Source organism: Schistocerca nitens, chromosome 1 (genome assembly GCF_023898315.1).
Source record: "Schistocerca nitens isolate TAMUIC-IGC-003100 chromosome 1, iqSchNite1.1, whole genome shotgun sequence".
Classification (NCBI taxonomy): Eukaryota; Metazoa; Arthropoda; class Insecta; order Orthoptera; family Acrididae; genus Schistocerca; species Schistocerca nitens.
Window position 1 is genome coordinate 523,588,675 of NC_064614.1, and position 26,890 is coordinate 523,615,564.

General features: G+C 40.4%; 1 protein-coding gene across 3 annotated transcripts in view; it reads left to right on the plus strand.

The window, feature by feature from the left end:
* Positions 1–26,890, plus strand: part of LOC126253342 (vacuolar protein sorting-associated protein 4) — a 171,477-nt gene that overhangs the window by 54,097 nt on the left and 90,490 nt on the right. For all 3 annotated transcript variants that reach the window (XM_049954620.1, XM_049954613.1, XM_049954628.1), the window contains exons 4-5: positions 9,288–9,423; positions 18,585–18,819. In XM_049954620.1, coding sequence (XP_049810577.1) covers positions 9,288–9,423; positions 18,585–18,819 — 371 coding nt within the window. The remainder of the gene's footprint in view (positions 1–9,287; positions 9,424–18,584; positions 18,820–26,890) is intronic.

Genomic DNA, 26,890 nt, shown 5'->3' on the forward strand with positions numbered 1-26,890 from the left:
AGATCAGTTGGGATTCCAGAGAAATGTAGGAATATGCGAGGCAACAGTGACCTTACAACTTACCTTAGAAGATGTGTTAAAGAAAGGCAAACCAATGTTTATAGCATTTTGAAGACTTAGAGAAAGCTGTGACAATGTTGACTGAATAGCCTCTTTAAAATTCTAAAGGTGGCAGGGATAAAATACAGGGAGGAAAACGCTATTTACAATTTGTACAGAACCAGATGGCAATTGTAAGAGTCGAGGGGCATGAAAAGGAAACAGTGGTTGAAAAGCAAGTGATGCGGGGTTGTTGCCTATCCCTGATGTTATTCAATCTGTATATTGAGCAAGCAGTAAAGGAAACAAAAGGAAAATTTGGAGTAGGAATTAAAGTCCAGGCAGAAGAAATAAAAACTCTGAGGTTTTGCTGCTGACATTGTAATTCTGTCAGAGACTGCAAAGGACTTGGAAGAGCAGTTGAATGGAACTGACAGTACCTGAAAGCAGGATATAATATGAACATCAACAAAAGCAAAACAAGGAAATGGAATGTAGTAGAGTTAAACCAGGTGATGCTGAGGGAATTAGATTAGGAAATGAGACACTTAAAGTAGCAGATGAGTTTTGCTATTTGTGCACCGAAATAACTATATTGGTAGAAGTAGATAGGATATAAAAGGCAGCTTGGCAATGGCAAGAAAAGTGTTTCAGAAGAAGAGAAGTTTGTTGACGTCGGGTATAGGTGTAACTGTCAGAAAGCCTTTTCTGAAAGTGTTTGTATGGCATGCAGCCATGTATAGAAGTGGAACATGAATGATAAACAGTTTAGACAAGAAGAGAATAGAAGCTTTTGAAATGTGATGCTGAAGATTAGATGGGTAGATCAGATAACAAACGTGGGGAGAAAAGAAATTTGTGTCACAACCTGACAAGAAGGGATTAGATAGTAGGACACATTCTGAGAGGTCAGGGGCTCACCAGGTTAATCCTGGAGGAAAACTTTTGACGGGGTAAAAATTGTAGAGGTAGACCAAGAGATGAATCCAGTAAGCAGATTCAGAAGGACATAGGTTGCAATAGTTACTCAGATGTGAAGAGACTTGTACAGGATAGAATAGCATGGAGAGCTGCATCAAACACGTCTTCAGACTGCAGATCACAACAACAACATCAATGCAAATAAACCTGCATTTTTTGAGAATTTTCAGGAGTTACCATTGGCCAGTTCATAATCTAATTTGCAATCAATTGGCATTTGCAATTTAATTACTGTAGCAGATATTGAAACTAACATATTGTGTTATGTCTCTGTTTTTTAGTTCTTTAGTGACTATAATTAACTCAAAAAGCTCTAGGAAATTAGTAATTTTTACCTCTCTGATCAGGGTGTCATTGCCGTCCATCATGTAATGAAAAAGGTAGATTCCTCCTTAGGCCCACCCTCACTCTTTTCCTCACCTTTGACAGAGTGGTGCCTTCATCGAAGAATAGAGCAAGCTTTGAAATTATCACAGTCCGGCTGTACATTCTGAACCTGACGCACTGCTACCACTGTCATTGATTCAACACTAGAATGTCTTGTTGACACCTAGCCAAATATGTAACCTGTGGTGGGGATGCGCACATGGGTGATTGTCCGCCTCCTCCTCCCTGCTGTATCGACTGCAATGGCGGCCATGCTGCCTCCTCTTGAGATTGTCCCACATATCCTGATGAGCGGGCTGTCCAAGATATCCGGTTAAAGGAATAAGTGCCTTACCCAGTCACTCACAAGTTATTGGCTAGTTGCAAATCCTGCATTCTCCCATCTGGCATCTATAGTTCTGTTCTTGTTACCCCTCACTCCATAAAGAACACATGGCCCCGCAGACATGCGACCTCCAATTCAGCTCTGAGGTTATGAAATCACCCAGTGTCAAGGTAGCATCGCCACCCCTGCGCCCAGCTGTGCAACAAGCCAGCAAACTCTCGTCTCAAGGAGCAAAGCCACCAGCTACACAACTAGTAGGCCGGAAAGGACAGAAGGATACTCCCTTGAAGACTTCCTATGTCCCTCCAGTCAAACGACACCCAAGCCTTCCTCTAATTGGAAAGGCTCAAAGAAGTCCACCAAAGGCAAACAGTCTTCTCCTTCGCTGACTCGAAGATACTCTTCGACGGTGTTGCCATGTGATACCTTAGCCCGGCCAGCCTCCTTGTTGCTGGTACGCACCACCAACCGTTTTTCAGTGTTGGACTTCACAGACCGACCACACAAGCAGGCCGATGCTTCTGTGAACCCCATGAAGCAGGATCCTCCTGCTTCTGTGCTCTGTGGTAGCTCACTTCACAGGCTGTCACTCGTCAGCTACTGAGGTGACACCCCTACATCTCTTCCTCATCATTATTCTCCTCCAGTGGAACATTTGTGGCCTTCAGTCCCACATGGAAGATTTACAACTACTTTTAGTACCGGCATCCCCTTGTACTCTGCCTTCAGGAAATGAAATGGCGCCCGCACGACCACTTTGAACTTTCACATTTCTTACTGGTTCATTTTTGACCTTCCCCTTGAGGTTCGCATTCCATCTCTTGGTGACATCATGTTGCTTGTACAGGATGACATCTTTTCCTTCCCCTCCTGACGTTTCCCTCTGTACCATTTATGTCCCTTCATCATTCGATGTCACCAGGGCAGACTTCCTATAGCTTATTGGGCAGCTACCTTCCCCATTTTTGCTACTTAGTGACTTTAATGCGCATCATCCCCCCTGGGGTTCTCCCAGGACCTGTCAGAGAGGTGCCCTCTTGGCTGACCTTCTTAAACAACTTAACCTCTTCTTCCTTAACACTGGGGCACCCACTGTCCTTTCTGACTCCTATCACACCTATTCCCATTTGGACCTATCCTTCTGCACTGCCCAGCAAGCCCATTGTCTTCAGTGGTCTGTTCTTTCTGACACCTGCTCGAGCAAGCATGTGCTATCCGTTTGCTGACTCCTATCCCATTGACGTGCACACCCAAATGGCAGCTTACTAAGGCTGACTGGCAGCTTTACTCCTCCCTGGTGACCTTCGCAGACAAAAATTTCCCCAGTTGTGATGACCAGGTGGAATATCTCACAAATGTCATCCTTACTACTGCAGAATGTTCCATTCCTCACACATCCTCTTCACCACATTGTGTCCCAGCCCCTTGGTGGACTCAGGCATGCCGCAATGCAATACGCGCACGGAGATGTGCTCTCCTCATTTTTAACCGTCATCTTACGATGGCAAACTGCGTTCATTATAAACAGATACTTGCAAAGTGTAGTTGCATTCTTTGGGATAGCAAAAAAGCTAGCTGGATTTCATTCATTAGCTCTTTTAACAGTTCCATCTCTTCCTCTGTCGTGTGGGCCAACCTCTGATGGCTCTCCGGACCAAGATCCATTCCCCAATTTCCGGCCTGACAGTAGCAGACAATGTCATCGTGGACCCTATTGCTATCTCCAACACATTGGGCCTCCATTTTGCGGACTTTTTGAGCTCTTCCTTCTATCACCCTGCCTTCCTCCATCCCAAATAAGCGAGTACTGCAATCCCGCCTTTACTATGAGGGAGGGAGCTAGACCATGCTCTCAGTTTATTCTGATCCTCTGCCCCATGGCCAGACGTCATCCACATTCAGACGTTGCAGCACCTTTCTCTTGCGGGCAAGCACTTTCTGATTAACACGTACAGCTGCATCTGGGCAGAGGGCACATTTCCTGGACGTTGGCGGGAAGCCACCGTCATATCCACACCCAAGTCTAGTAAAGACAATAACCTTCCTTCTAGTTACTGCCCCATCTCTCTGACCAGCTGCATTTGCAAAGTGATGGAACGTATGTTTCATAATCAGCTAGTATGGTGGCTCGAGTCTTGCATTCTACTGACGAATGCGTAGTGTGGATTTGGAGCACAGCATTCTGCAGTGGACCCTCTCATCACTTTGTTCGCCCATGTCTTGAATGGTTTTCTGTGGAAATCCCAGACTGTGGCCATGTTTTTCAATTTGGAGAAGGCCTACGACACCTGATGGACAACTGGTATCCTCTGTACTCTTTATATGTGGGGGGTCTGTGGCCGCCTGCCCTGTTTCCTTCAGGAATTTTTAAATGACCGAGTTTTCAAGATGCGTGTGGGTTCTGCCTTGTCAGACACCTTTATCCAGGAAAATGGTGTGCCTCGGTGTTCTGTCCTGAGCATCGTCCTCTTTGCTATCAATGTTAACCTTATAATGGCCCAAGGACCTCTCACGGAGCGGTGTCTTCACCAGTGTCTTGATTGTCTTTATTCCTGGAGCGTCGACAATGGCTTTCGCTTTTCCACTGACAAAACTGTCTACAATTTGTGGCGACGCAATTGGTTTCTCCCACCATCTTTACATCTTGGGCCTGTTGCCCTTCTGTTCATTGAAACTAAGAAATTCCTGGATACTCTCTTGGTCTTCCCATGTGTCTTACCTGGCAGCCCACTGTACGTGGTTTCTCAATGTCCTATGTGTCCTCAATGGTACTTCCAGGGGGTGTCGATCAAACCACCCTCCTCCGTATGTACCAGTCCCTTGTCCATTCGAAACTCGACTATGGGTGCTTTGTTTATGCGTCTGCACATCCGTCCCTCTTATGCCGTCTCAACACTATCCACCATCGTGGCACCTGTTTGGCCACTGGCGCCTTTTACAGTAGCTCAGTTGAGTGTCTGTATGCTGAAACTGCTGAACTACCATTGTCCTACTGCCGTGACTTTCACCTCAGCAGGTATACATGCCTTTTGTCTGCCATGTGTGGCCAACGATCCTATGCCTCCTCTTTTGATGATTCCTTTGATCGCCAGTATGGGATGTGACCCTCTTCTTTGTTACCTCCTGGAATCTGCTTTCAGCACTTGTTACAGCGGTTTAACTTCACACTACCTGCAACTTTCCTGGTGGGTGTGAACCCTTCACTATCTTGGCTTCATGAAGCAGCCCATGTTAACCTTGGCCTTTATTCGCTTCCTAAGGACACTACTCCAGCCCCACTCTATTGCCTTCAGTTTCATGACGTTCGCATGGAACTTCGCGATAGTACCTTTTTATACACTGATGGCTGTCAGACTGACCGTGGGGTCAGGTGTGCCTTCGTCATTGGCACCCATGTCTTTTGGTATCAGTTTCTGGCACGCTACTCAGTATTTACAGCCGAGCTCTTCGTCCTGTATCAGGCCATGGATTACATCCAGTGACATATCCCTTTCAATTGTGTCCTCTGCTCAGACTCACTGAATGCCCTTCAAAGTCTATGTGCACTGTACACCGCCCATCCCTTAGTGCAGCGGGCCAAGGAAAACTGTCATGTGCTCACTCTTCATGGAGCCAGTGCGATGTTTTTGTGGGTTCCTGGTCATGTTGGTCTGCCAGGAAACGAGGCTGCTGCCAAGGCTGCAGTCCTCGTACCTCAGCCCGCTAGTCCCTATATTCCCTCCAATGCTCTCTATGTTACCTTCTGTAGGGGGTGGTGTCCCTTTGGCATTGCCAATGGTCCTCCCTTCATGGAAATAAGCTCCAGCTTATTAAGCCTGTCCCAGCAGCTTGGACAACCTCCTCAGCTCTCCCGCCAGGAGGAGGTCATTTTAACTAGACTGTGTATTGGGCACTGCCTTTTTATCCATTGTCATTTGATAAGTGGTGATGCCCCACCACTCCGTACACATTGTGCCCAAGCTTTAACTGTCCTCCACTCCCTTTCAGAATGCTCATTTTTTAACCGTTTACGTTCCCGCTTGGGTTTGCTGTCTGAGTTCTCGTCCGTTTTAGCAAATGGTGTGTGGGCTGTCGACTGTGTTTTATTTTTTATCTGCCACAGCAATATGGTGAAGGCTATTTAATTTTTAGTTTTGGACCTCCGTTTCTGTATGGTGTTTTTTTAAAAAAGCCCTATCTCCAGGTCCCTCTTTTTAGCTGTCTTCTCTTATATCATGTAGGACTGACGTATAGTCGTTTTTTGACACCTCTCTATCTTCGTGTTCTGTGGTTTTGACTTGGGCGCATATGACTCCAGTTGCTTTTTTGCGCCCTAAAGCAAAACAAAACCAAAACCAACACTCGTCTACAAGAAGAGTAGTGGAAGTAATCCACAAAAATACCATGTAATATCCTTGACATAAATTTGTTGTAGAATCTTAGAACATATTGTGAGCTCAACTTTAATGAGGTATCTGAAAAGAATGACCTCCTCCATTCCAACCAGCATGGATTTCGAAAACATCGTTCGTGCGAAATTCAACTCGCACATTTCTCACTTGACACACTGAAAGCTTTGGATCAAGGCAGTCAGGTAGATGCAGTATTTCTTGATTTCTGAAAAGCACTTGACTCAGTACCATGCCTACACTAATTGCTCAAAGCAGCATGTTATTTGGAGGGAGTGTCATCATCAGAAATCACTTCTGGTATGCTGCTGGAAAGTGTGTTGGGACTCTTGTATATTAATGATCTCGCTCTAAATATTAATAGTAACCTCAGACTTTTTGTGGATGATGCAGTTATCTATAATCAGTTGTCTGAAAGAGGATGTGTAAATATTCAGTCAGATCATGATAGGATTTCAAAGTGTTGAAAGGTGGCAACTTGCTTTAGATATTCAGAAATGTAACATTGTGCACTTCACACACACACACACACACACACACACACACACACACACACACACACACTACCCCATGACTATAAGTCAGTGAGTCACAGTTGAAATCGGCCAACTCGTACAAATACCTGGAGTAATACTTTGCGGGGATATGAAATGGAATAATCACATATGCTCAGTTGTGGGGTAAGCAGGTGTTACACTTCAGTTTATTGGTAGAATACTGTGAAAGTGTGATCAGTCTACAAAGGAGATTGCTTACAAACCACTTGTGTGACCCATTCTAGAATATTGCTCAATTGTATGGAACACATACCATATTGGACTAGCAGGGGATATTGAACGTATACAGTGAAGGGCAGCATGAATGGTCACAGGTGGGTGGTTTTTTTTTTTTTTGGAAAGTGTTACAGCAATCCGGAAGAAACTGAACTGGCAGACTCTTGAGGATAAATATAAACTATCCCAAGGAGGCCTACTAACAAAAGTTCCAAGGACCGATATTAAACAATGATTCTACAAATATACTGCAACCACCTGTGACAAGATTAGAATAATTGCAGCACTTGCACAAGCTTTAAGTCAATCATTCTTTCCTCTCTCCATATGTGAACGGAATGAGAAGAAACGCTAATAACTGGTACAGTGGGACGTACCCTCTGCCATGCACTTCACAGTGGTTTGCAGAGTATAGACACAGATGTAGATAGATACAAACTGTCCTGAGAAAGCCTTCAGGAACTGGCTTCAAATGATTGCTAATAATATACTACAACCCTCTATGTTGCTGGCATAGAGATCATGAGGGCACAATTAGATAACTACAGTGTGCACAGAAGCATTTCAAAAAGTCATTCTTCTCGTGCTCCATTTGTAAATGAACAGGAAGATGTGTTATTAACTGGTATAACTCAGTCATGCACTTGATGGTGTGCAGAGTATGGATGTATATGTCATTTGTAAAGATGTAAGGAGTAGTTCACCAAAATAAATACTATTGTCAGATTTTTATGATGTTCCTGTGATCATTTATCTTTATCTAATGTGGAGCTTATCTTTTGTATAAATTCTTTGATGTCATTTATAATGCTTTTTTGATTATTGACATTCAAATTGGTTTTTAGAAATTACATCTTTCATTGGTAGAGATGTTTAGATTTTTTTGCTTCAGTCTTTTCAAATACTCTAGGCAAGACTGATAGTAGAGTGAGAGGGTGATAATTCCTCATATCTTCTGCCAGTTTCTTTTTGAATAAAAATTTAATCGTGGCATATTTCAGCACACTTCAGAAACACCGCTACTTGAAGGACCGGTTTGTTATAATGGAGAGTTGTTTGTAAAGTAATCACATATGCCCTTGATTACAGATGTAGATGTTCCATCTTACCAGCTGATTTTTTTGTTTTTTAAGGCAGCATTGTATCCATTGCACCTCTTTTGAGTAATTTTTACCATTTTGCAAATGTGTTCTGGTTGTTATCCAAGTTTATGAAACTAATCTTACCCTGATATGCTGCCATGTCTGCATCCAGCCTTTTGTTACAGTTGAGTAAATTTGATATGTGAATAGGTTTCACTAAGATATTATTTTTAAATCTAATTTTCAAACTCTTGCACTCTTTACTTCAGCTTTTAATTCTCAATGAGCAATAGACCACAATGCTTTCATCTTATGTCTGTGTTATTTGCCAGTTTTTTAGCTGCCAATACAACTCGTCCAAATACAGATGTATAGTAATCAGCATACATGATGAAATTCCAGTTTACTGGTTATTTTCTTTTGCTATGTTTAGAATGAATCTGAATTTCTGAATTAAGTCAATATTTTCAACACATCTAAATTTAAAGACTGGAGCATAGCTCCCCCTTATCTACCCTCTACTGCTGCTGCCATAAAATTAAATTTTTTATTTGCTTACATACAATCTTCTGTTAACCATTACTGATTTAAGAAGATAATCTTGATGTTCACACTTTCAAGAACCATAATTTGAAATTCAACAGTTTAAAAATATTTACAATTTTGGAGTTCTGCAATTAAACAATTGATATTCCAATATGCTAGTAGACCATTTTTATTCTTGCCCACAAACTTAAAAGCATATTGTCTTTGGAATTTGTATTTAATGTTTCCAAGTAACATCCTGAATTTATCACCTACATCAGAATGTTGTGATGTTTTGCTTCAGAAGATATGAATTAGCTAATGAAGATTTAACAATATTATGAGAAGGAAAGTTGCTACTCACCATATAGTGGAGATGCTGAGTTGCAGATAGGGAGTCACACACACACACACACACACACACACACACACACAAAATTGCAGTCTCGGGTAACTGAAACCACACTTTATCAGACAGTACCTTAGAGAAATCAGAATGAGGAGATTTTCATCACTCTGATGTTCAATTTAAGATAGTATATGTGATCGATAGTAGTATAACTAATGTCAAATAGTGAATAGTAGATAGTCTGCATGTTAATTAGGTATAGAGCCAGGTTAGCAGTTCATGCATTTTGAGTATGTGGAACTGCGACATGTTTTATTCTTATTTTACTTACTAAGTTAGACATGTCATATATCTTCCCCTTCCCTCTCACTCTTATCCCCTCCCAAAGAGCGAGCATCTTAAAACGAATTTATGAGAATAGATAAAATTTCATTTCAGATGAAGCACAAGGTGAAAAGGCAAAAGAGAGTATTCGTGCAAAATGTCTACAATACTTGGACAGAGCAGAAAAGCTGAAAGAATATCTTAAGAAGGGAAAGAAGAAACCTGTTAAAGCTGGTGAATCAAATTCCAAGTAAGTGATATATATAAATATAATTTTGCCTCAGTTGTGTAATGTGCTCTGTAATTCACACCTACATGCTCGGCAGGTAGTTATAGAACCACTTTATACTATTTTTCAGCAGTTCCACTGTCAAATAGCAAGTGTGCAAAAATAAACACCTAAACCTTTCTATGCGAGCTCTGACTTCTCTTTTTTTTATTATGACGGTCATATTTCTTATGTAGATAGGATTTGACAAAATACTTTTGCACTCAGAGGAGAAAGTTGGTGATTCAAATTTCGTGAAGCGAAAAATGCCTGTGTTTTAATGATGACCTCTCCCCTACTTCGCAGTAATGCAAAATGAGCTGCCGGTCTTTTAACTTTTTGTTCTCTGTCGATGCTATCTGGTAAGAATCCTACATTGCACAGCAATACGCCAGAACAGGAGGGACAAACATAGTGTCGGTTGTCTCTTTAGTATATTTGTTGCATTTTCTAAGTATTTGCCAATAAAACTCTTCAGTTCACCTTCCCCACAACATTTTCTATGTGATGCTTGAAGCTTTAGTTGTTCATAGTTAAAATCTTTGGTATTTAGTTGAATCAAAAACCTTTAAATTTGTATGATTCATTGTGTAACTGAAATTAAATGGAATTTCTTTAGTACTCGTATGAATGGCATCACACTACTTTCCCAGAGTCAGTCGCCACTTTTTGCACCATGCAGATATCTTGTCTAAATCATTTTGTAATGTGTATCGATCCTCTGACAATTTAACTAGATGGTAAGTGACAGCATCCTTTGCAAGCAATCTAAGAGGGTTGTTCAGATTGCCCCTTAAATCATGTATGTAGGTAGGAACAGTTGATGGCCTATCCCTGCTCCTTAGGAATAAGAGATATCACTTTTGCTTCACTCGGTGGCTTCCAGTCAATTACCATTAGCTGTGACCCGTCTGACAGAACATCATAAATTCAGTCGCACAACTGAGATGATGCTCTGCAGGCACGCAGTTTGATTAGAAGCTGCTTGTGATGAATGGTACCAAAAGCCTTCTGGAAGTACAGAGATATGGAATCAACTTGAGATCTGCTGTCAGTGGTATTCATTCTGTTGTGTGTAAATACAGCTAGTTGTGTATCACAAGAACTGTATTTTCTGCAGGCTGTGTGTCAATAGATCATTTTCTTTGAGGTACTTCACGATGTTCGAAAACTGTATATCAAACACATTGAAGATTGTAGAATCATTATGATTATTACTTTGAATTGTGTCACATAGCGCATATAAACCAATAACAGCATTTTAACATATATAATAAAGATCAAAAGTAAAAGAATAAATAGGTTTTTTTTTTTTTTTTTTTTTTTTTTTTTTTTTTTTTTTTTTTTGTCAAAGACTAAATATTTTTACCTTAATCACATCATATTCTTCAAATTAATATGTATCTTGAACTGCACACTTTAAGTAGCCTGTGTTCTTCCTCAGGGTTCAAGCTATTTCCGTACCAGATTTCATTGAAATCAAGTCAACGGGCTATTTATAAAAAGTAATAGACAGTTGCTTTTGCATTTATAATATTAGTATGGATAAAATTTTCAGTTGTGGCACCTATTTTCCATGATCTGTTTTTGATGAAATAAGGCCTATACAGTGACCCAAGCTCTACTCAGTTTACCTGTGAAAACCCCATGATAATTTGTCTAGTTACTTTGGAGATTTGCATGTTCAGACAGACAAACGCAATAGCTTTACAGATTTATTATTAGTATAGACTGGTGTGACCTGTGCAACTTTCCAGTTTTTAGGCATGGCTCTTTCGTACAGTGCGTTAAAAATGGACCTATTTCATTAGCATACTCCAAAAGAAACCTAATTGGTATACAATCTGGACTGAAAGACTAGGCTTTATATAGCGACTTAAGTTGCATTGCTACACTGAGGGTATCTGTTTGTTAGTTACACGCAATGGCAGCTGTTCTTGATACAAATTCTGGATTATTTACTACATCTTCTTTGCTGAATGAATTTCGGAAAACCATGTTCAGTAACTCCTCTGTAGGGGCACTGCCATCAGTAATATTTGCTATCACACAGTGAAGATATTAATTCTGTCTTGTCTCTGGTATACTTTACATATTATCAGAGTCTCTTTGGATTTTCTGCCAATTTTGGAGCCAGAGTTTCATTGTAGTGAGCTTCTATGAAATGTCACCAATCTTGGAGATTTTGCATTGTTTTAAATGCAGCATGATTTTTTGTTGCTTCCACAACAGTATCCTGATTTGTTTTGTGTACGATGAAGGGTCTTTTCTGTCTTTCATTAATTTACTTGGTATGAAACTACCAATTACCATCAACAATATTTCTTGAAATTGAACACACACCTGGGCTATGCATGCATCTTGGAGGGAAAGTTTTTATCTGCTGTTTTAAATAGTTATATTCTGTGTTTTATTTTTTATTTGAATGTTACAGTATTCAGTTGTGCTGTTATGACACTCTTGTATTGTCTCTATTTGCTCAGTATTGTTTATTGCTAAGAGCTTAAAATACATTTTCACAACCATTTACACTTTGTATGGGTTCCTGAAAAAATAACTCAAAATAATTTTTGGAGAAAGCATTTAGTACAGCATTGGACAACAGTTTATCCTTACAATAAACTTTTCACCAATATATCGAGGGCAGATTAAGTCGCCACCAACTTCAATTGTACGAGTGGGGATACCTATTGAAAATTCTTTTACTTCCACAGAGTTTAAGCACAAATTGATGCTATGCACATCTGAGCTTCAAATAATTATCCTACATTAGCAACATTACTCAAAACATTAAAACTGTCCACTGTGATTGCTTCTTAGTAGTTACATTCATGTGGCAAGGAAAAGTTATTAGTGAATAGTAAGTTTTCCCACCGCAAAACTGAAATAATTTTTGGACTACTACCTACTTTGGCCTTGTATGCTTACAAAGTGACCAGTGTGCTCCATCTCTTAAGTAACCTCTATTCCAAATGCTTACCATCGCTCAAATTAACAGCAAGCAAAACTGTAACTTGCTTGGTGTTCAAGGAGCTGGTTTGTACAGACTGTCATGAAAGTGATTGTACGTTACTATAGTGATATTTAGAAACAAAATGCATTGTATTAAAAACTTGTAAAGTTTAGACTTCTGGGGAAAACAAAATTTCATAACATTCCATATTTCTGATGAGTACAAACCTTAGGAGCATCACCTTGTGAAAGCCTGATCTGTGCTGTGCTTAGTGGCAAAAACTGGGAAACTAAATCTGCAACATTTGGTTGGAGATGATGGGATGGTTGTACCTGGAGCTCCCATACTTAAAACAATGGTTAGTTATGTATACTGAAAATACATTGGACGTTTCAAAATTAGCACTCCAAAGAGTAAACAGAAATGTATAAAACCTAGGACAACACAGTGCCCCTGGTGGCAAACACAGAACTCAGCCATGGTTCACTCGCAAACGTATGACAGAACTTCACAGACACTATATTACTTCACTGCAACAATGTCGCTAGATGGTGCGAACAGTGTTCACGTGCGCAACGATGACGATTGACGTATATAGCAGTTGCTACATCAGCCCCATTCGTTGAAGTGGAGCATCAGTCTTTGTAGCAGACCAGAATGTGCACGTCATCTGGACCAGGTTGTAACCTCAGGACCACATCATCGTCATGCTGCAGAGTGCGTAATTGGGACCATCTTGTTGAGCTATGGCTACTCTAATTTCCATGGGCTGAGATATGACAGCTACTCAAGACAGTCTGCCACAAGTTGTTAATGCCCGAAATGTGATGAATGTTAGTGCTGAATTGGCTAATAAGGCGGTACTGTCCCTCTTGAACACTTTATGATCAATGTTGTGACAAACTTGCTTGCTTTGATCTGCAGTCTGAAATATTTGATTACATCATTAATAGCCAAGAGCTCTTGATTATAGATACACCATCTCCGTTGCAATGGCAATAACTCACGATAAAAATACGCAAGTGGCTCCCATGCATTGTCTACCCATTGTTGATGACCATACCAATAGCCTGCTGCCTGGCAATCCACCACTAATAGAGTAGCATAGACTTTGGGGAGTGCCAGCAGTACTGTTTTTACCATGCTTTGTTTCATCACTTCAGATGTCAAACATCTCCTCGGTTCACTGCTCTGGGGAACTGTTCTTGACTTTCAGCCCAGCAAGTGCTGCAGTCAGTGGTTCCTGTTGTTTTTCCACCTGTGATAAATGCTGACAGTAGAAATTCGGCATACCTAAGTACATATGAAGTTCTCTAGTTTGTTGTCTGTGTACACAACTTCAAAATGGCTTCGATTTTACTGTTCAGTGGCAGTGAGCCTGTTGAGAGTATTCAGTGTCCTAGAAATTCAACTTCTGGTTGTCCAAACACGCATTTGGCCATTTTCATCACCACACCATAATGTTCTAAACACTGGAAAGCCTACCTGAGATGTCAGCGGTATTAGGCCTTGGATGACAAAAACGCAAGCACATTATCTGAATATGCAAATAAAAGTGGTAGTCCACACAAGATCAAACATTCAAAAATACAAAAACAATTGTCAGTGACCTATTATTTCGAAGGCTTTAAAAATACTATACCAATAGGCAAACACCTGTCTTTGGATTGTTTTTTTTTTTTTAGGGAGGGGGCAGATAACCACTGTCCTTCATTTTTATAATGTCTCCGAGTTTTGATGTTAGTATTTATTTATTTGTTTGTTTAGTTAGTATTTAGTTAATTAACTGGATGGGTTTCCTACCTGCGGATATACAAGTGCATGCTCATTAGAGTATCATCCACTTTGCCAAGGTTACAGGCCATATACTGAGATGCTAAACACTAGTAAAATGTCTACAATGTCAGATACCTGAATATATTCACACTGACAATTCAACATTGCACAAAGAAAATGGCAGCATGTTCTTCGTGATACATTATGAAACTCATTTCTGTCTAATTTAAAACTCTGCCTACCGGCTCTATTGAGCCATTCATCAGAATGACATCATTGGCAGATAGGATGACATCGCACCCAGTCAGTACTGAATGATTCTTCTAAGTTGCATCAGGGAGTTACATAAAGATGATAAATACCTTTCATATAGAACTTAAAATTTAAGACAACTGTCTTGTTAGGCAGTATGGATACATTTTTCCATTCTAAGCCCTTTCAAGATTTGGTGACACTGAGTAGCTTCTTAGTCCCATAATTTGCCTGTTTCCCTGTGTTTTTCTTCTTCTTCTTCTTCTTCTTTTGGGTAGCTCAATGTCACAGGTACTAGAACAAACCTTGGACATTAGGCGTGTTGGTCGATGAGGTATGTGATAACATCATTAAAATTGTCTGAGAACTACAGGAAGCGCCAAAAATAAATTTCTGTAAAAGTATAAAAGAATGTGTCAGCATATTTACCACTTCATGAAATGACTCGTTCTCGTGCAAGTACAGTACATTGAATGTACACCACTGGAAAAAAGATTGTACACTCTTTTAAAGGTTTCCTGTTCATTCAAGATTTATTGTTGCAACAGTGCATATGGAGTACTTGAAATGATTGCATTTACAGATCAATAGCACAAGTGGTTCTGAGGTACCAGGTATCGACCCATGCTGAAATACACATACTAGTACATAGTGCAGCAATGCAGGCACTGACTCTGGCATCCAGTCAATGGTACACACGATGAATATTGTCTGGATACACTATGCCATCCTGTTTGACCTCTTCATGAAGCTTTGTGAGAGGTGTTGCCTGACTAGTCATACAAATCAGTTCTCTTCCCAGCAAATCCCATATGTGCTTAATTGGATAGAAGTCCGCATGTTGTGCTGGCCAGGGAAGTTGCTACACGCCTTGCAGAGCTCAGTGAGTTTCATGGACAGTGTGTGAGCAAGCATTATCCTGTTGGAATAAAACATCACTTTCCTGCTATGAGAATGACAAAAGAATGGATGAAACAATGTTCTGCACATACTGAGCACTGGTTAACATCCTCTCCTGAAACACCAGACGTCAACGAGAATCGTAACTTGTTGCACTCCAGACCATGAGATCTGTTGTGGGGCCAGTGTGTCTTGGACGAATGCTCTCTCTGAGACAGTGCTCACAAGGTCTATGTCGTACATGCCAACAACCACCACTTGCATGCAGGCAGAATCGGCTTTCATCAATGAAGACCATGACATGCCATCCCATGTTCCAATAGATCCCATGTGACATCAGTCAAGCCATGCTCTTTGGTGCTGGGACATGAGTGGAAGATAGGCTAGAGGCGTGTGTGCCCGTAGTCCAGCTGCTAATAACCAGTTTGTAACAGTTCATGTTGACATGTTTAGTTTCACGACCCCTCCTATCTGTGCTGGAGTAACTGTATAATCTGCCACTACTGCCCTGACAGTACGACGATCCTGGTGGGCGATTATGCTGTGTTGACATCTAGAACCTCGTCTACGGGTGTGACAATGTTCACGTGACTACTGAACCTATAATCATTGCACAACTGAAAAGCACGTCTGACTTGGGTGGCAGTTACCAGAAAGAACCAACCCACCACTCGAAAGGGCACAATTCGACCCCTTTCAGACTTGCTCAGGTGGTTGTAGGAAGCAAGAGTGCATCTCCATAGCATGGTTGCCTGTTTGCTTCATATGTTTGCTTCACACTGAGCCTCCTGGCTGTGAGCATTCCTTACTAAAGTGTAGACACAGATGGTACTCTGGTAGCTATGCCACTATCTGTTTGTGGATGTTGTTGAAACCATTATCAGTACAGGTGGCAGTACAGTACAGTACAGGCGGCATATGCTGTCGTCAGATCAAAATTGACGTCATCTTTTCAGATGCACTGATTTTTTTATTTATTTTTTTTCTAACAATGTACTTCTGTCAACACTATATTTGTCAAGCAAAGACATGATACAATCATCAGTTGAACATTTTCCAATTCGCATGTCCCATGCCATGTTAACCTGTGACTACAGAAACCTCAAATTGTATTTGTAAATATTTCCATCACACAAATATAAATTGACATGAGTTGGTGAGATTATGTAACATGATGATCACCTTAGTTCATTGATCTTGTTGATAGGGTGTTAGGGACTGCACATTATCTAAAAAAGTCATTGTTTATAAAACACTGTATGAACTAACAAGGAATATTACGTGACTATGCTTCGCACATCAGGTTATTTTAAGAAGGATGTCAAATGTGTGTACAGTTTCAATGCACATTTTTCACAGATAGAAAAAGTTGGTGTGGACATGCCACAAGAAACACGCATTGTCCCACGGAAATTTGCCTGCACAATATCCTGAACCTTTTTCCTGTGAGGAATGATAGACTTAACTACAGTTCCTCTGCATACTGCTTTTGTAGAAATTGAGAAGTAAAATTGTACATTGTGTGTATCATGTCAGTGCCATGTCTGTGAATGAAGCAGAAATATATGTTTAATGTGTGGTTCAGTGAAAAGTATCTTTTAACATATAACTTCATAGTAAATAGAAGGCAACAGCTGAATGTACAAGTGTATCTGAACAGTTCATAATAATAAAATGAGGGATGGTTTCATGCCTGCAATTACAAACTTTTGTTGAGTAAGTAACCTGCACTCTCAACTAGCTCAGCAGCTTGTATTACTTGTATATCCATACTGATTCCTGTAACTGGCGTCGTTTGTGTGTGTTCTTGTGTTATGTTCACTACAAATAATAAAAACTATCTTTTTAGCGAATATTATGGGGGTTGTTTTGCACTGTGAACTTTGGCTATCTATCCAAATGTTGAGTTAGTTTTATCCCAGTGGGATAAAATGACAGCACAGCTACCTGACATGAAAGGGTTTGTAACAGTGGTTTCTTATTGAATGTGTTCACTCCAGAACCAGTTACGTTAAATCACACATGCAAATGTTTGCTACATCTGTAAGGAGTGTATGAAAATGCAGTAAGTATGTAGTTTCGTTGCGTTTGCAGTGCTGAAAAATGTGCAATACAGCCATTTTCCACAGCCTTTGCTCCACTGTCATTTCTGACAATAAGTGTACATTGATCAACTCATTTATGTAAACTGATACATTATGACCAGGGTATTTTGCAAAATGATGTCAGCTGTAATACTGTAAGATTATTGTTCCCAGAAAATTTTCTAAAGTTTGTTTTGTGTGGCCCACAAAGACTTGTTCAAATAAAAGCCCATGGTATGTTCTGGACCAGTACGAATTTAACATACAGATTTAAAGAGCGTTGTCACTGAGAATGAAACATTTTGTCTTCACTACAAAACAAAAGCCCAAATTTCAGTATCCTGTCCATATAAGAGCATGTAATGACTACTTCAATAACAAAGAACAATGTCTAATTATGAAACATGTATGTTGTTTCTACAGTCTCCATCTGCTAACAGAAAACAATAATCCGAGAACTTATATACCCTTTGACAGTGCTGGTTGGCTACTGATGTAATTAAAATATTTTAAGATTTAAATAACTCGGAACCTTTTTTTTTTTTTTCTGGTTTGAGCTATCCAGGCACAACTTACAACCTGCCTTCACTGCTTCACTTTTACTAGTACTTTCCCTAGTTTCCAAACTTCAAAGAAAATCTTCTGCTTACCTTGCTGAACCAGCACTCCAGAAAGAAAGAACATTGGAAAAAAGGCTTAGCAATATCTTATGAGATTGTTTGGAAAATGAATGTCACTCTGCCACAAAGTTGTGGATCTTCCTGGCAGATGGTTTGAGTCCCATTTGATACACAGTTTTAATCTGCAAGGAATTATCAAAAGGACACATTCTGCTGCAGAGTGAAAGATTCATTCTGAAAACCATCTTCCGGAGTTTGGCTAAGCCATTTCTCACCAGTACCTCTTTTTTCTGGAAGTGTTAGTCTATCATGTTACGTGAGAGAGATTCTGTGAAGCTATGAAAATAGGAAAAGTACTGGCAGAAGTGAAGCTGTGAGGACGGATTGTTAGAGCACTGCTCACAAAAAATAGGTTTCCAGGATCAAGTCCAGAGGTGGTAAATGCTGTATATTTGTCAAGAAGTTTTACTGTTCACATGATTTGATTTTATTTATATATTGTGTTTTTATGGAAAAAATATTTTAGGAAATTTGATAAAAATTTCATTTTTGTTTCAGAAATGACGAAAAGAAAAGTGACAGTGATAGTGATTCAGATGATCCTGAGAAGAAGAAATTACAGAGCAAATTGGAAGGTGCAATTGTGGTAGAGAAACCTTGTGTTAAATGGTCAGATGTAGCTGGTCTTGAAGGAGCCAAAGAGTCTCTAAAAGAAGCAGTAATACTTCCAATAAGGTTTCCACATTTATTCACTGGAAAGAGAATACCATGGAAGGGAATTCTTCTATTTGGGGTATGAATTCTATTATTTGGTTCCTCAGTATAGATTCTTATTCTCTCCCTTTCTCTTTTTTAGTATTAAGTTGGCATCTTTGTGCACTGTTAAATTACACAGCACATAAGTGCAACATGGATAATTGGCACATGTTGTGAATCTTATATAGTTGAATTTCATTTGATAATGTGACTAATGGTTTAGGTTAATCATACAGAGTATGTGTGCTTTTACCTGTAAGTTTTTGTCATAAGAAAGGCAGTGTTGTCACAGGTATTTCAAAGCTTTAACCTTCAGTAGGTTGACACACAGTTTACTGTTACACGGGATAATTGTTGGTTTAGTTGTTGTAAAGTGTATGTATCTATGTTGATACCAGAACACCGACCAACAAACATGGTAGATTGTGAATGAACCCTTTTACAAAAATAGGATGATGGTCCTCTGTTGTGTGGGATACCTGATTTGTGTGTCACTGTTGTCAAGAAGTAATGTTTGCTTCATTCTACAGCAAATAAATTATCTAACTCAATCTAAGCAGTGCATTAGTGAAATTTTTACTTTCATTGTTCTGATGTTCTCAGTGTGTGTTGTTACTTTATTTTCACTGTCAGATAAAAAATGAAATTACACATGCTGCAGATTTAGTGTGGCAAATTTCAGGCAACATTAAAAAATTATAATGTTAGTTTTTTCTGGCATAAATTTGCTACACTGTTTTGTTTTATCAGTGTCTAAACATTATTTTGAAAAAGTGCTAGCAGCATATGCTAATGAGATGGCTAACTTGAATATTGGGTATCAGTGATATACTTCATATTGAACAAATGATAAATTGAAAGTTATTGTAACACAAATAATATGTTGAACAATGGAAACTCCAGGTATGAGTATCAACAATGTAGCAAAAAGATAGATTGCTACTTATCGTAAAGAAGACACATTAAGTTGCAGACTTGCACAGTTAAGACACTTACATAAAGATTTCAGCCACAGCCTTCCCTAGCAAAAGAGAAACACACAAGCAAGCACATATCATTCACACGCCTGCCAACTCCAGCATCTCAGGCCAGAATGCAACTATAATGTGAGATGCAAGCAGGGGACAGGGAAGGGGAGGGATAGTAGTGTACAGGTGGGGAGAGAGATGAATGCTGTCTGGCAAATATGTAGGGACTACAATGCAATCAGGCACAGTGTCAGGAGGTAGTGGGGCAGTTAGGTGAGGAAAAAGGAGTGAAAAAGGAGAGGAGTGAGGAAAGATGGGCAAGTGCATTGGCAGAGGGTGTCAAAACAGGATGGGAGACAAAAACAGGGAGGAGATGATTGGATAGACTGGGGGGGGGGGGGGGGGGGATTATTGTGTGGAGGGTGAGGGCTCAGTAAGCGATTGTTGTAGATTGAGGCCGGGATGATTATGGGAATGGAGAATGTGTTGTAAGGATAAATACTATTTGCAAAGTGAAGGAGAAGACCCATATGGCTCAGGCAGTGAAGCAGCCATTGAAATAGTGTATTATATTCAGCTGTGTGTTGTGCCACGGGGTAGTCTACTTTGTCCCTAATCCAGCCTCCCATGTCAAAGACACCAACCTCTACCTTCAATGGCTCTACACCATCCCCACCTCTTTACCTCCTGGATCCCTACTTGCCACTGTTGACACCACCTCCCAATACTCCAACATTCCCCATGCCCATGGTCGGACTGTTATTGAACACTACCTTTCCCAACATCCTTATGACACCAAACCCACTACCTCATTCCTAATACACCTTACTAACTTTATCCTGACCCACAAATAATCCTCCTTTGAATGGAAGGTGTACAAACAAATTTGTGGCACAGCCTTGGGCACCCATATGGCACCCTCCTACACCAACCTATTATGGTCTCTCTAGAGATGACCTTCGTAGTCTCCAAAAATGCCAAACCCCCTTGTCTAGTTCAGGTTCATTGATGATATCTTCATGATCTGGACTCAGGGCAAAGACACCCTGTCTTCGTTCCTTCACAACCTAAACACCTTCTCTCCGATCCGCTTCTCATGGTCCTCCTCAAACCAGCGTGCCACATTCTTAGATGTTGAGCTCCTCTTCTTTAATGACTCCATCCATACCCCTGCCCAAATTAAACCCCCAATCACCAACAGTACCTGCATTTTGACAGCTGTCATCACTTTCACACCAAAGAATCCTTCCTATACAGCATGGCCACCTGGGGATGGCATATCCACAGTGACAAGAACTCCTTTGTTCAGTATGCTGAAGGTCTCACCAAGGCTTTCACAGACACACTATCCCCCAGACCTAGTCAGCTAAAAGATCTCACATGCCATTTCCCATCAACCCCCCCCCCCTCCCCCCAATCCTCCCACCACCACCACCACCACCACCACCACCACCACCCACAAAGGAGAGTCTCCTTTGTCACAGCTGAACCAAATTCTTTGCCACAGCTTTGATTACCTATCATCATGCCCTGAATGAAGGTCATCCTACGTGAGATACTTCCAACCCCTCCTTAAGTGGTGCTCTGTCATCCACCCCACCTCCACAACATCCCCAACCCATTGACACAAGGATCAAATTCCTGTGGAAGACCTGCCCAAACCACCCAACCAGCACTTCCTCTTCCTGTCCAGTCACAGGTTTATCTTACCTCATCAGGAGCTATGGGATCAGCTGTGTCATTTACCAGTTCTGCTGCAATCATTGCACAGTCTTTTGTGTTGGTATGACTACCAACCTGCTTTCCACCAGGATGAACAGCCAACACCAAATTGTAGATCACCCTGTGGCACAACATCCAGCTGAACATAACATGCTTGATTTCACTACCCAAGCTGTCTGGATGCTCCCCTCACCACCAGCTTTTCTGAACTGTGCAGATGGGAGTTATCCTTACAACACTTTCTCAGCTCCTATAATTATCCCGGCCTCAACCTACGGTAACATACTGTCCCCACACCCTCCACCAAACAGTTTCCAATCCATCTGTCGTATCATCTCCTCCCCATTGTCGTGTTGCAACCTCCATCAATGCACTCGCCCGCCTTTCCCCACTCCTCTCTCTTCCCACTGCTCTTTTCCCCACCTGTCTGCCCCCATAACCTACTGACACTGCACCTGTTGGCATTATAGTCCCTGCACCCTCCACCGGACAGTGTTCATCTCTTTCCCCCATTCATACACTACTGTCCCTTCCCCACCCCCTCCAGATTTCTGCTTGCATCCCACATGACAGATGCATTCCAGTCTGAGATGCCAGAGTTGACAGTCGTGTGCATGCAGCGTGCTTGCTTGTGTGTATGAATGGTGTGTGCAGTGCTTTTTTTCTAAAAAGAAGTTTGAGGGTACTCCGACATTGGATATAATGCAGCAAAAATTACTTATAACTGAAGCATGGGATACCACCCGTCTGCATTTAGCCATGGCGTCATCAGCATGTCGAACTACAAAAACATGGTATCGGACTCTTCAGTTGACTTTAGAGCTCAAATGAAGCAGGCGATAATGAGAAACACCCAAACATACAAGAGAATGTGGTATCGAACACTTCAGTTTATATCACCTCAAATGAAGCATGTGATTCCCATCAACCCCTGAACAATAAATGGTATTGTACACTTCAGTTGACCTATAATACACCTCAAATGAAACAGGCGAGTCCAATCAACCCTCTGACATACAAAACAATACAAGGAAATATTACCGAACACATATTTTAACCTATAAAACACCACTAAAAGACACAATACAACAAATACCATCCATACATATTATCAAAAACAATAGAAACTGCACTACAAAAATCTTATGTAACCTTGTTTGGCTCCAGAAATGGCATTGATGACGGGTGGTATCCCGTGCTTCAACTGACCCAGTTTTTAATACAGCTGAAAATTTATTTAACTATAAAACTACTGTGTAACTTACATTAATAGCATTACAACCATTTCCAAACTGACTTTAGTTCATGGCTGCTGTTGTCTTCACGCCTTCTTACTTTACTCTTGCTGTCAGTAGCAAAATGTCTGCCTTTCATGAACCAATAGCGTGCATAGTCAAATGTTCAAATGTGTGTGAAATCTTATGGGCTAAGGTCATCAGTCCCTAAGCTTACACACTACTTAACCTAAATTATCCTAAGGACACACACACACACACACACACACACACACACACACACACACACACACATGCCCGAGGGAGGATGCAAACCTCTGCCAGGACCAGCCGCACAGTCCATGGTACATAGTCCATGGGCTGGAACAACATCAGTGGAGGACCAACCAACATCGTAAAAAAATTACTTTGCCGACGAAAAAGTTTAGGGGTACGCATCCCCCAGCATTCCCCCAGAAAAACAGCACTGGGTGTGTGTTTCACTTTTGCTGATGAAGAGAAGGCTGTGGCCATAAGCTTTATGCAAGATTCTTTTAATTGTGCCTGTCTGCAACTTAACATGTCTTCTTCACAGTAAGTATCGTAAATATGTAGATATATAGGCCATATTGTACTTTCTAAAAACTGTTTGGACTAATTACTCCTTGAAGTTTGTTATTCTCGTGCGAGTCTGGCATTCACACTGCTGTTTGGCAAATAGCCTTCATTGTTGTTGAGCATACGTGTGTGTGTGCGTGCGTGTGCGTATATTTTTTCCTGAATTTAAGAATGAAAAACTGGGGTGCATTGATTAATTGTACTGCTCAGTCTCCAACAATAAATCCCGCTATACTACAGCTTTGTTATGGCCTCCGTCTATTCCCCATCAGTTGCACATTGGAAGTGAAGTATTAACAACATGTTAACTTGTTAACCCTTTGACTTCTGGGGACATGTTAACTTGTCATGCCTCGCCGTTCCCCTGGCGTGCCCAACGTGTTTAAGCGTGGCCCCTGGGTTTTCTCTACGGCGCTAAGGACATGTTGACATGTACTGTGCCAACGGCCTTTTCACCACTAGGGACATGTTTAGGCGTGCTGAGTCACAGCTACCTGAGTGCGACAGACGTGTAAATACACAGAGCTGTCTTTCTGCCGTGCTCTTCCAATAGCTGTTCAGTGGTCTGACTGTATAGTTTGAGAGTGCATATATGTTTGTTGCTGTGTTCCCTCTTTGCAGAATTCAGCTTTGCTTCCCATGTTTCTGTCAGTTTAACTGTTTTCTACAGGAGAAATGTCATGTCGCCTTGGCTGCACAGAAAAAGAAATCCTAGATATTGTCATTAGGAGTGACAGTGGGGTGTGAATTATCTGACGTTGCTAGCAGTGATGAGTCTTCAACAGAATGTCAAAGCTGTAGTCCTCAGCCCTTTACATCAGAGAGGAGATCAAGAATCACAGTCAGCAGTTCCTCTGAATCCGAGGAATCAGAAAGTGATAGTGAAACGGTTTAGAAAAGAGCGCTCTTAAGTGACACTTTTTATTGGAAAGGAACTGATTTCCAGCCATTAAACTATTACTTTGATGACTCGATTGCAGGACACAACTGTCAACTACATACTGACCCAAGAATTCTTTCATTTTTTTGTGATTTTTATGTCTGAAGAACTGTTACAATTTATTGCAGATGAAATAAATCAATTTTATGTTTACACCAGAGAAAATACTACAGAATCTGTGAATTCTCGACTGCCAAAGCAGAGAGAAACTGGATTTGAGGAAATGTATTGTTTTATTGACATTTGCCCTCTAATGGTGCAAGTTAAGAAGTTAAAATTGATTATTGGTCAAGTGATACACTTTTCAACATGGCAGTTTTCAGCAAAATTATGTCCCAAGACTGTTTTTGTATATTTCTGAGAATGCTACACTTCAGTGATTACTCTGTGAGCACGGGAGAAGACGGTCTGTTTAAAATTAGGACGATTGTTGACAAAGTTCGTAAGACATTTTGTAATTTGTTTCATCCACATCACAAGCTTTGTATAGCTGAAAGTCTCCTGCTGTTCAAAGGACAATTATCTTTTAAGCAATTTATTCCAAACAATCAAAAAGTAGATTTGGAATAAAGACATTTGTACTGTGTGACTGTTAGATTGGGTATATTTTAGATTTTATTGTATAGGTAGGTGCAACAACAAAAAATGGGTTCCATAATTAAGGGAAAAGTGGTGATGTAGTGGCAACTCTTATGGGACCGTATTTGGAACAGGGTTGTATTCTATATGTCGATAATTGGTATTTCAGCCCGGACCTGTTCCTCTGGCTTCACAACCATGGAACAGGTGCATGTGCCGCTGTTCTTAAGAATAGACGCAACATGCCAAAACTGCAGAAGAAATTAAAATCAGAAGAAACAGAGTTCAAGTCCACTGACAAGATACTTGCTATCAAATGGTGCGATAAGAGAATGGTGTGCTTGTTGATCACAAATCACACAACACAAATGGTTGAAATAGAGAAGATTGACAAATACTGGTGAAAAAATAAAGAAACCGCAATGTACTGTAGATTACAATTTGAGTATGTATGCGGTTGACCGTTGTGACATGTTACTGAACTCAGTGGAATCAGTGCTTAAGACTGTGAAATGGTACAAGAATTTTTTTATTTTTTATTTATTTATTTATTTATTTTCACATTCTCGATCTGTGCATTCTAAATGCTCATGCTCTCCACCAGTTAGTAACAGGGCGAAAAATGGCACTCGCAGAGTTTCACCTTTCTCTTGTAAGGGAGATTTTAGAAAAAATGCTACAGAATCGAAAAAAGCTGGTACAGGCAGGTACTACAATGACGAGAATCCTCTGCAATTCACAGGGAGAAATTTTCCAGCTGTTATTGTGAGTGAACATTTGGCGAGAAGTACACTAATGTGCAGATGCGTGGTTTGCATGAAACAGAAGGTGTACCAGGAAACTAGATACCAATGCAAAACTTGCAACGTTCCATTATGTGTTGTACCCTGCTTTTAGACTTATCATATAGAGAAGCACTACTAATCATTGGGAACTAAATCTGAGAAAATGTATTGACACTTCTGAATGAATTACTTGAAAAAAGTAAGCAAAGAACATTTTTAAAAAAATACCAATCTGTTTTTAACTTCACCAGTGACGGTCCGAAGCCAGGATCGAAAAGAAGGATGGGAAATACATGCAGCAAGTGTAAAATTATCCAAACAGTGCCTCACATCTTCATATATAGCAGTTTGCCGGCAAATGAACAGTCTTGGTAATTGAGATGGCGCAACATCTGTACTGTGACAAATGTAATTAGGTAGAGTACATTGCGCCAGTATAACAAAATCCATATATTAATCTATGTACGATATATTTAAATTATTAACACGTAACATAGACAGTTATATTCTTTTATCCTTAGTAGTACAAATACAGATCACATTTGGTCTACTTGTACAAAACCTGTTTCCCATAACTGATTCCAAATGCCTTTGATCAAGAAATAACATGCCAAAAAAGAAGTATCGAATATATCTTGCTTTCATCTTTTCATAAAAATCAACATCTTTTTGACTAATTTGTAGATTATTGGAAAATAATAGGGGAATAAAAATTTTTATTCCATATCTTTATGCTACCAATCTATTGCACTCTAAATTTCATTTTCATCATGCGTTCTCTCCGCTAGATACGCGTATCCGAAGTTTACATTGTTTTTGAGTCTGATTTTCGCACCCAACTTTCATTCCAATTACACAGCTTTAAATGTTTTATAGAACATAGTTTTTTTAGCAAAATCAGAACGAAAATGCCACATTTTTGACATTTTTACAAAATCTTCAATTTTGCGCTTAATTTATTCAGTACTGGAAAGTGATATACAAATGGAAACTTTATATTTGAGAACCTTGTGTAGTTAGGTTACTACATACCAAGTTTCACGTTCGTCATAGCATTAGTCGAGTAGATGCAAGCAGCCAGACTTCAAAATTTTATATATAAATTTCAGAAGTATTCAGCACAGGGCGGGTTGTGCAGCATGAGCTGCTCTGAGTCCGGCAGCGGCTCCGAGGGACAAGCACTGAGCCCAGGTAGCCGGATTGCACCACAGGCCGCAGCGCTCAGCACACCCAGTAGATGGTGCACCTCCAGCAGTCAAAGGATTAATTATGGCTAAAAGTT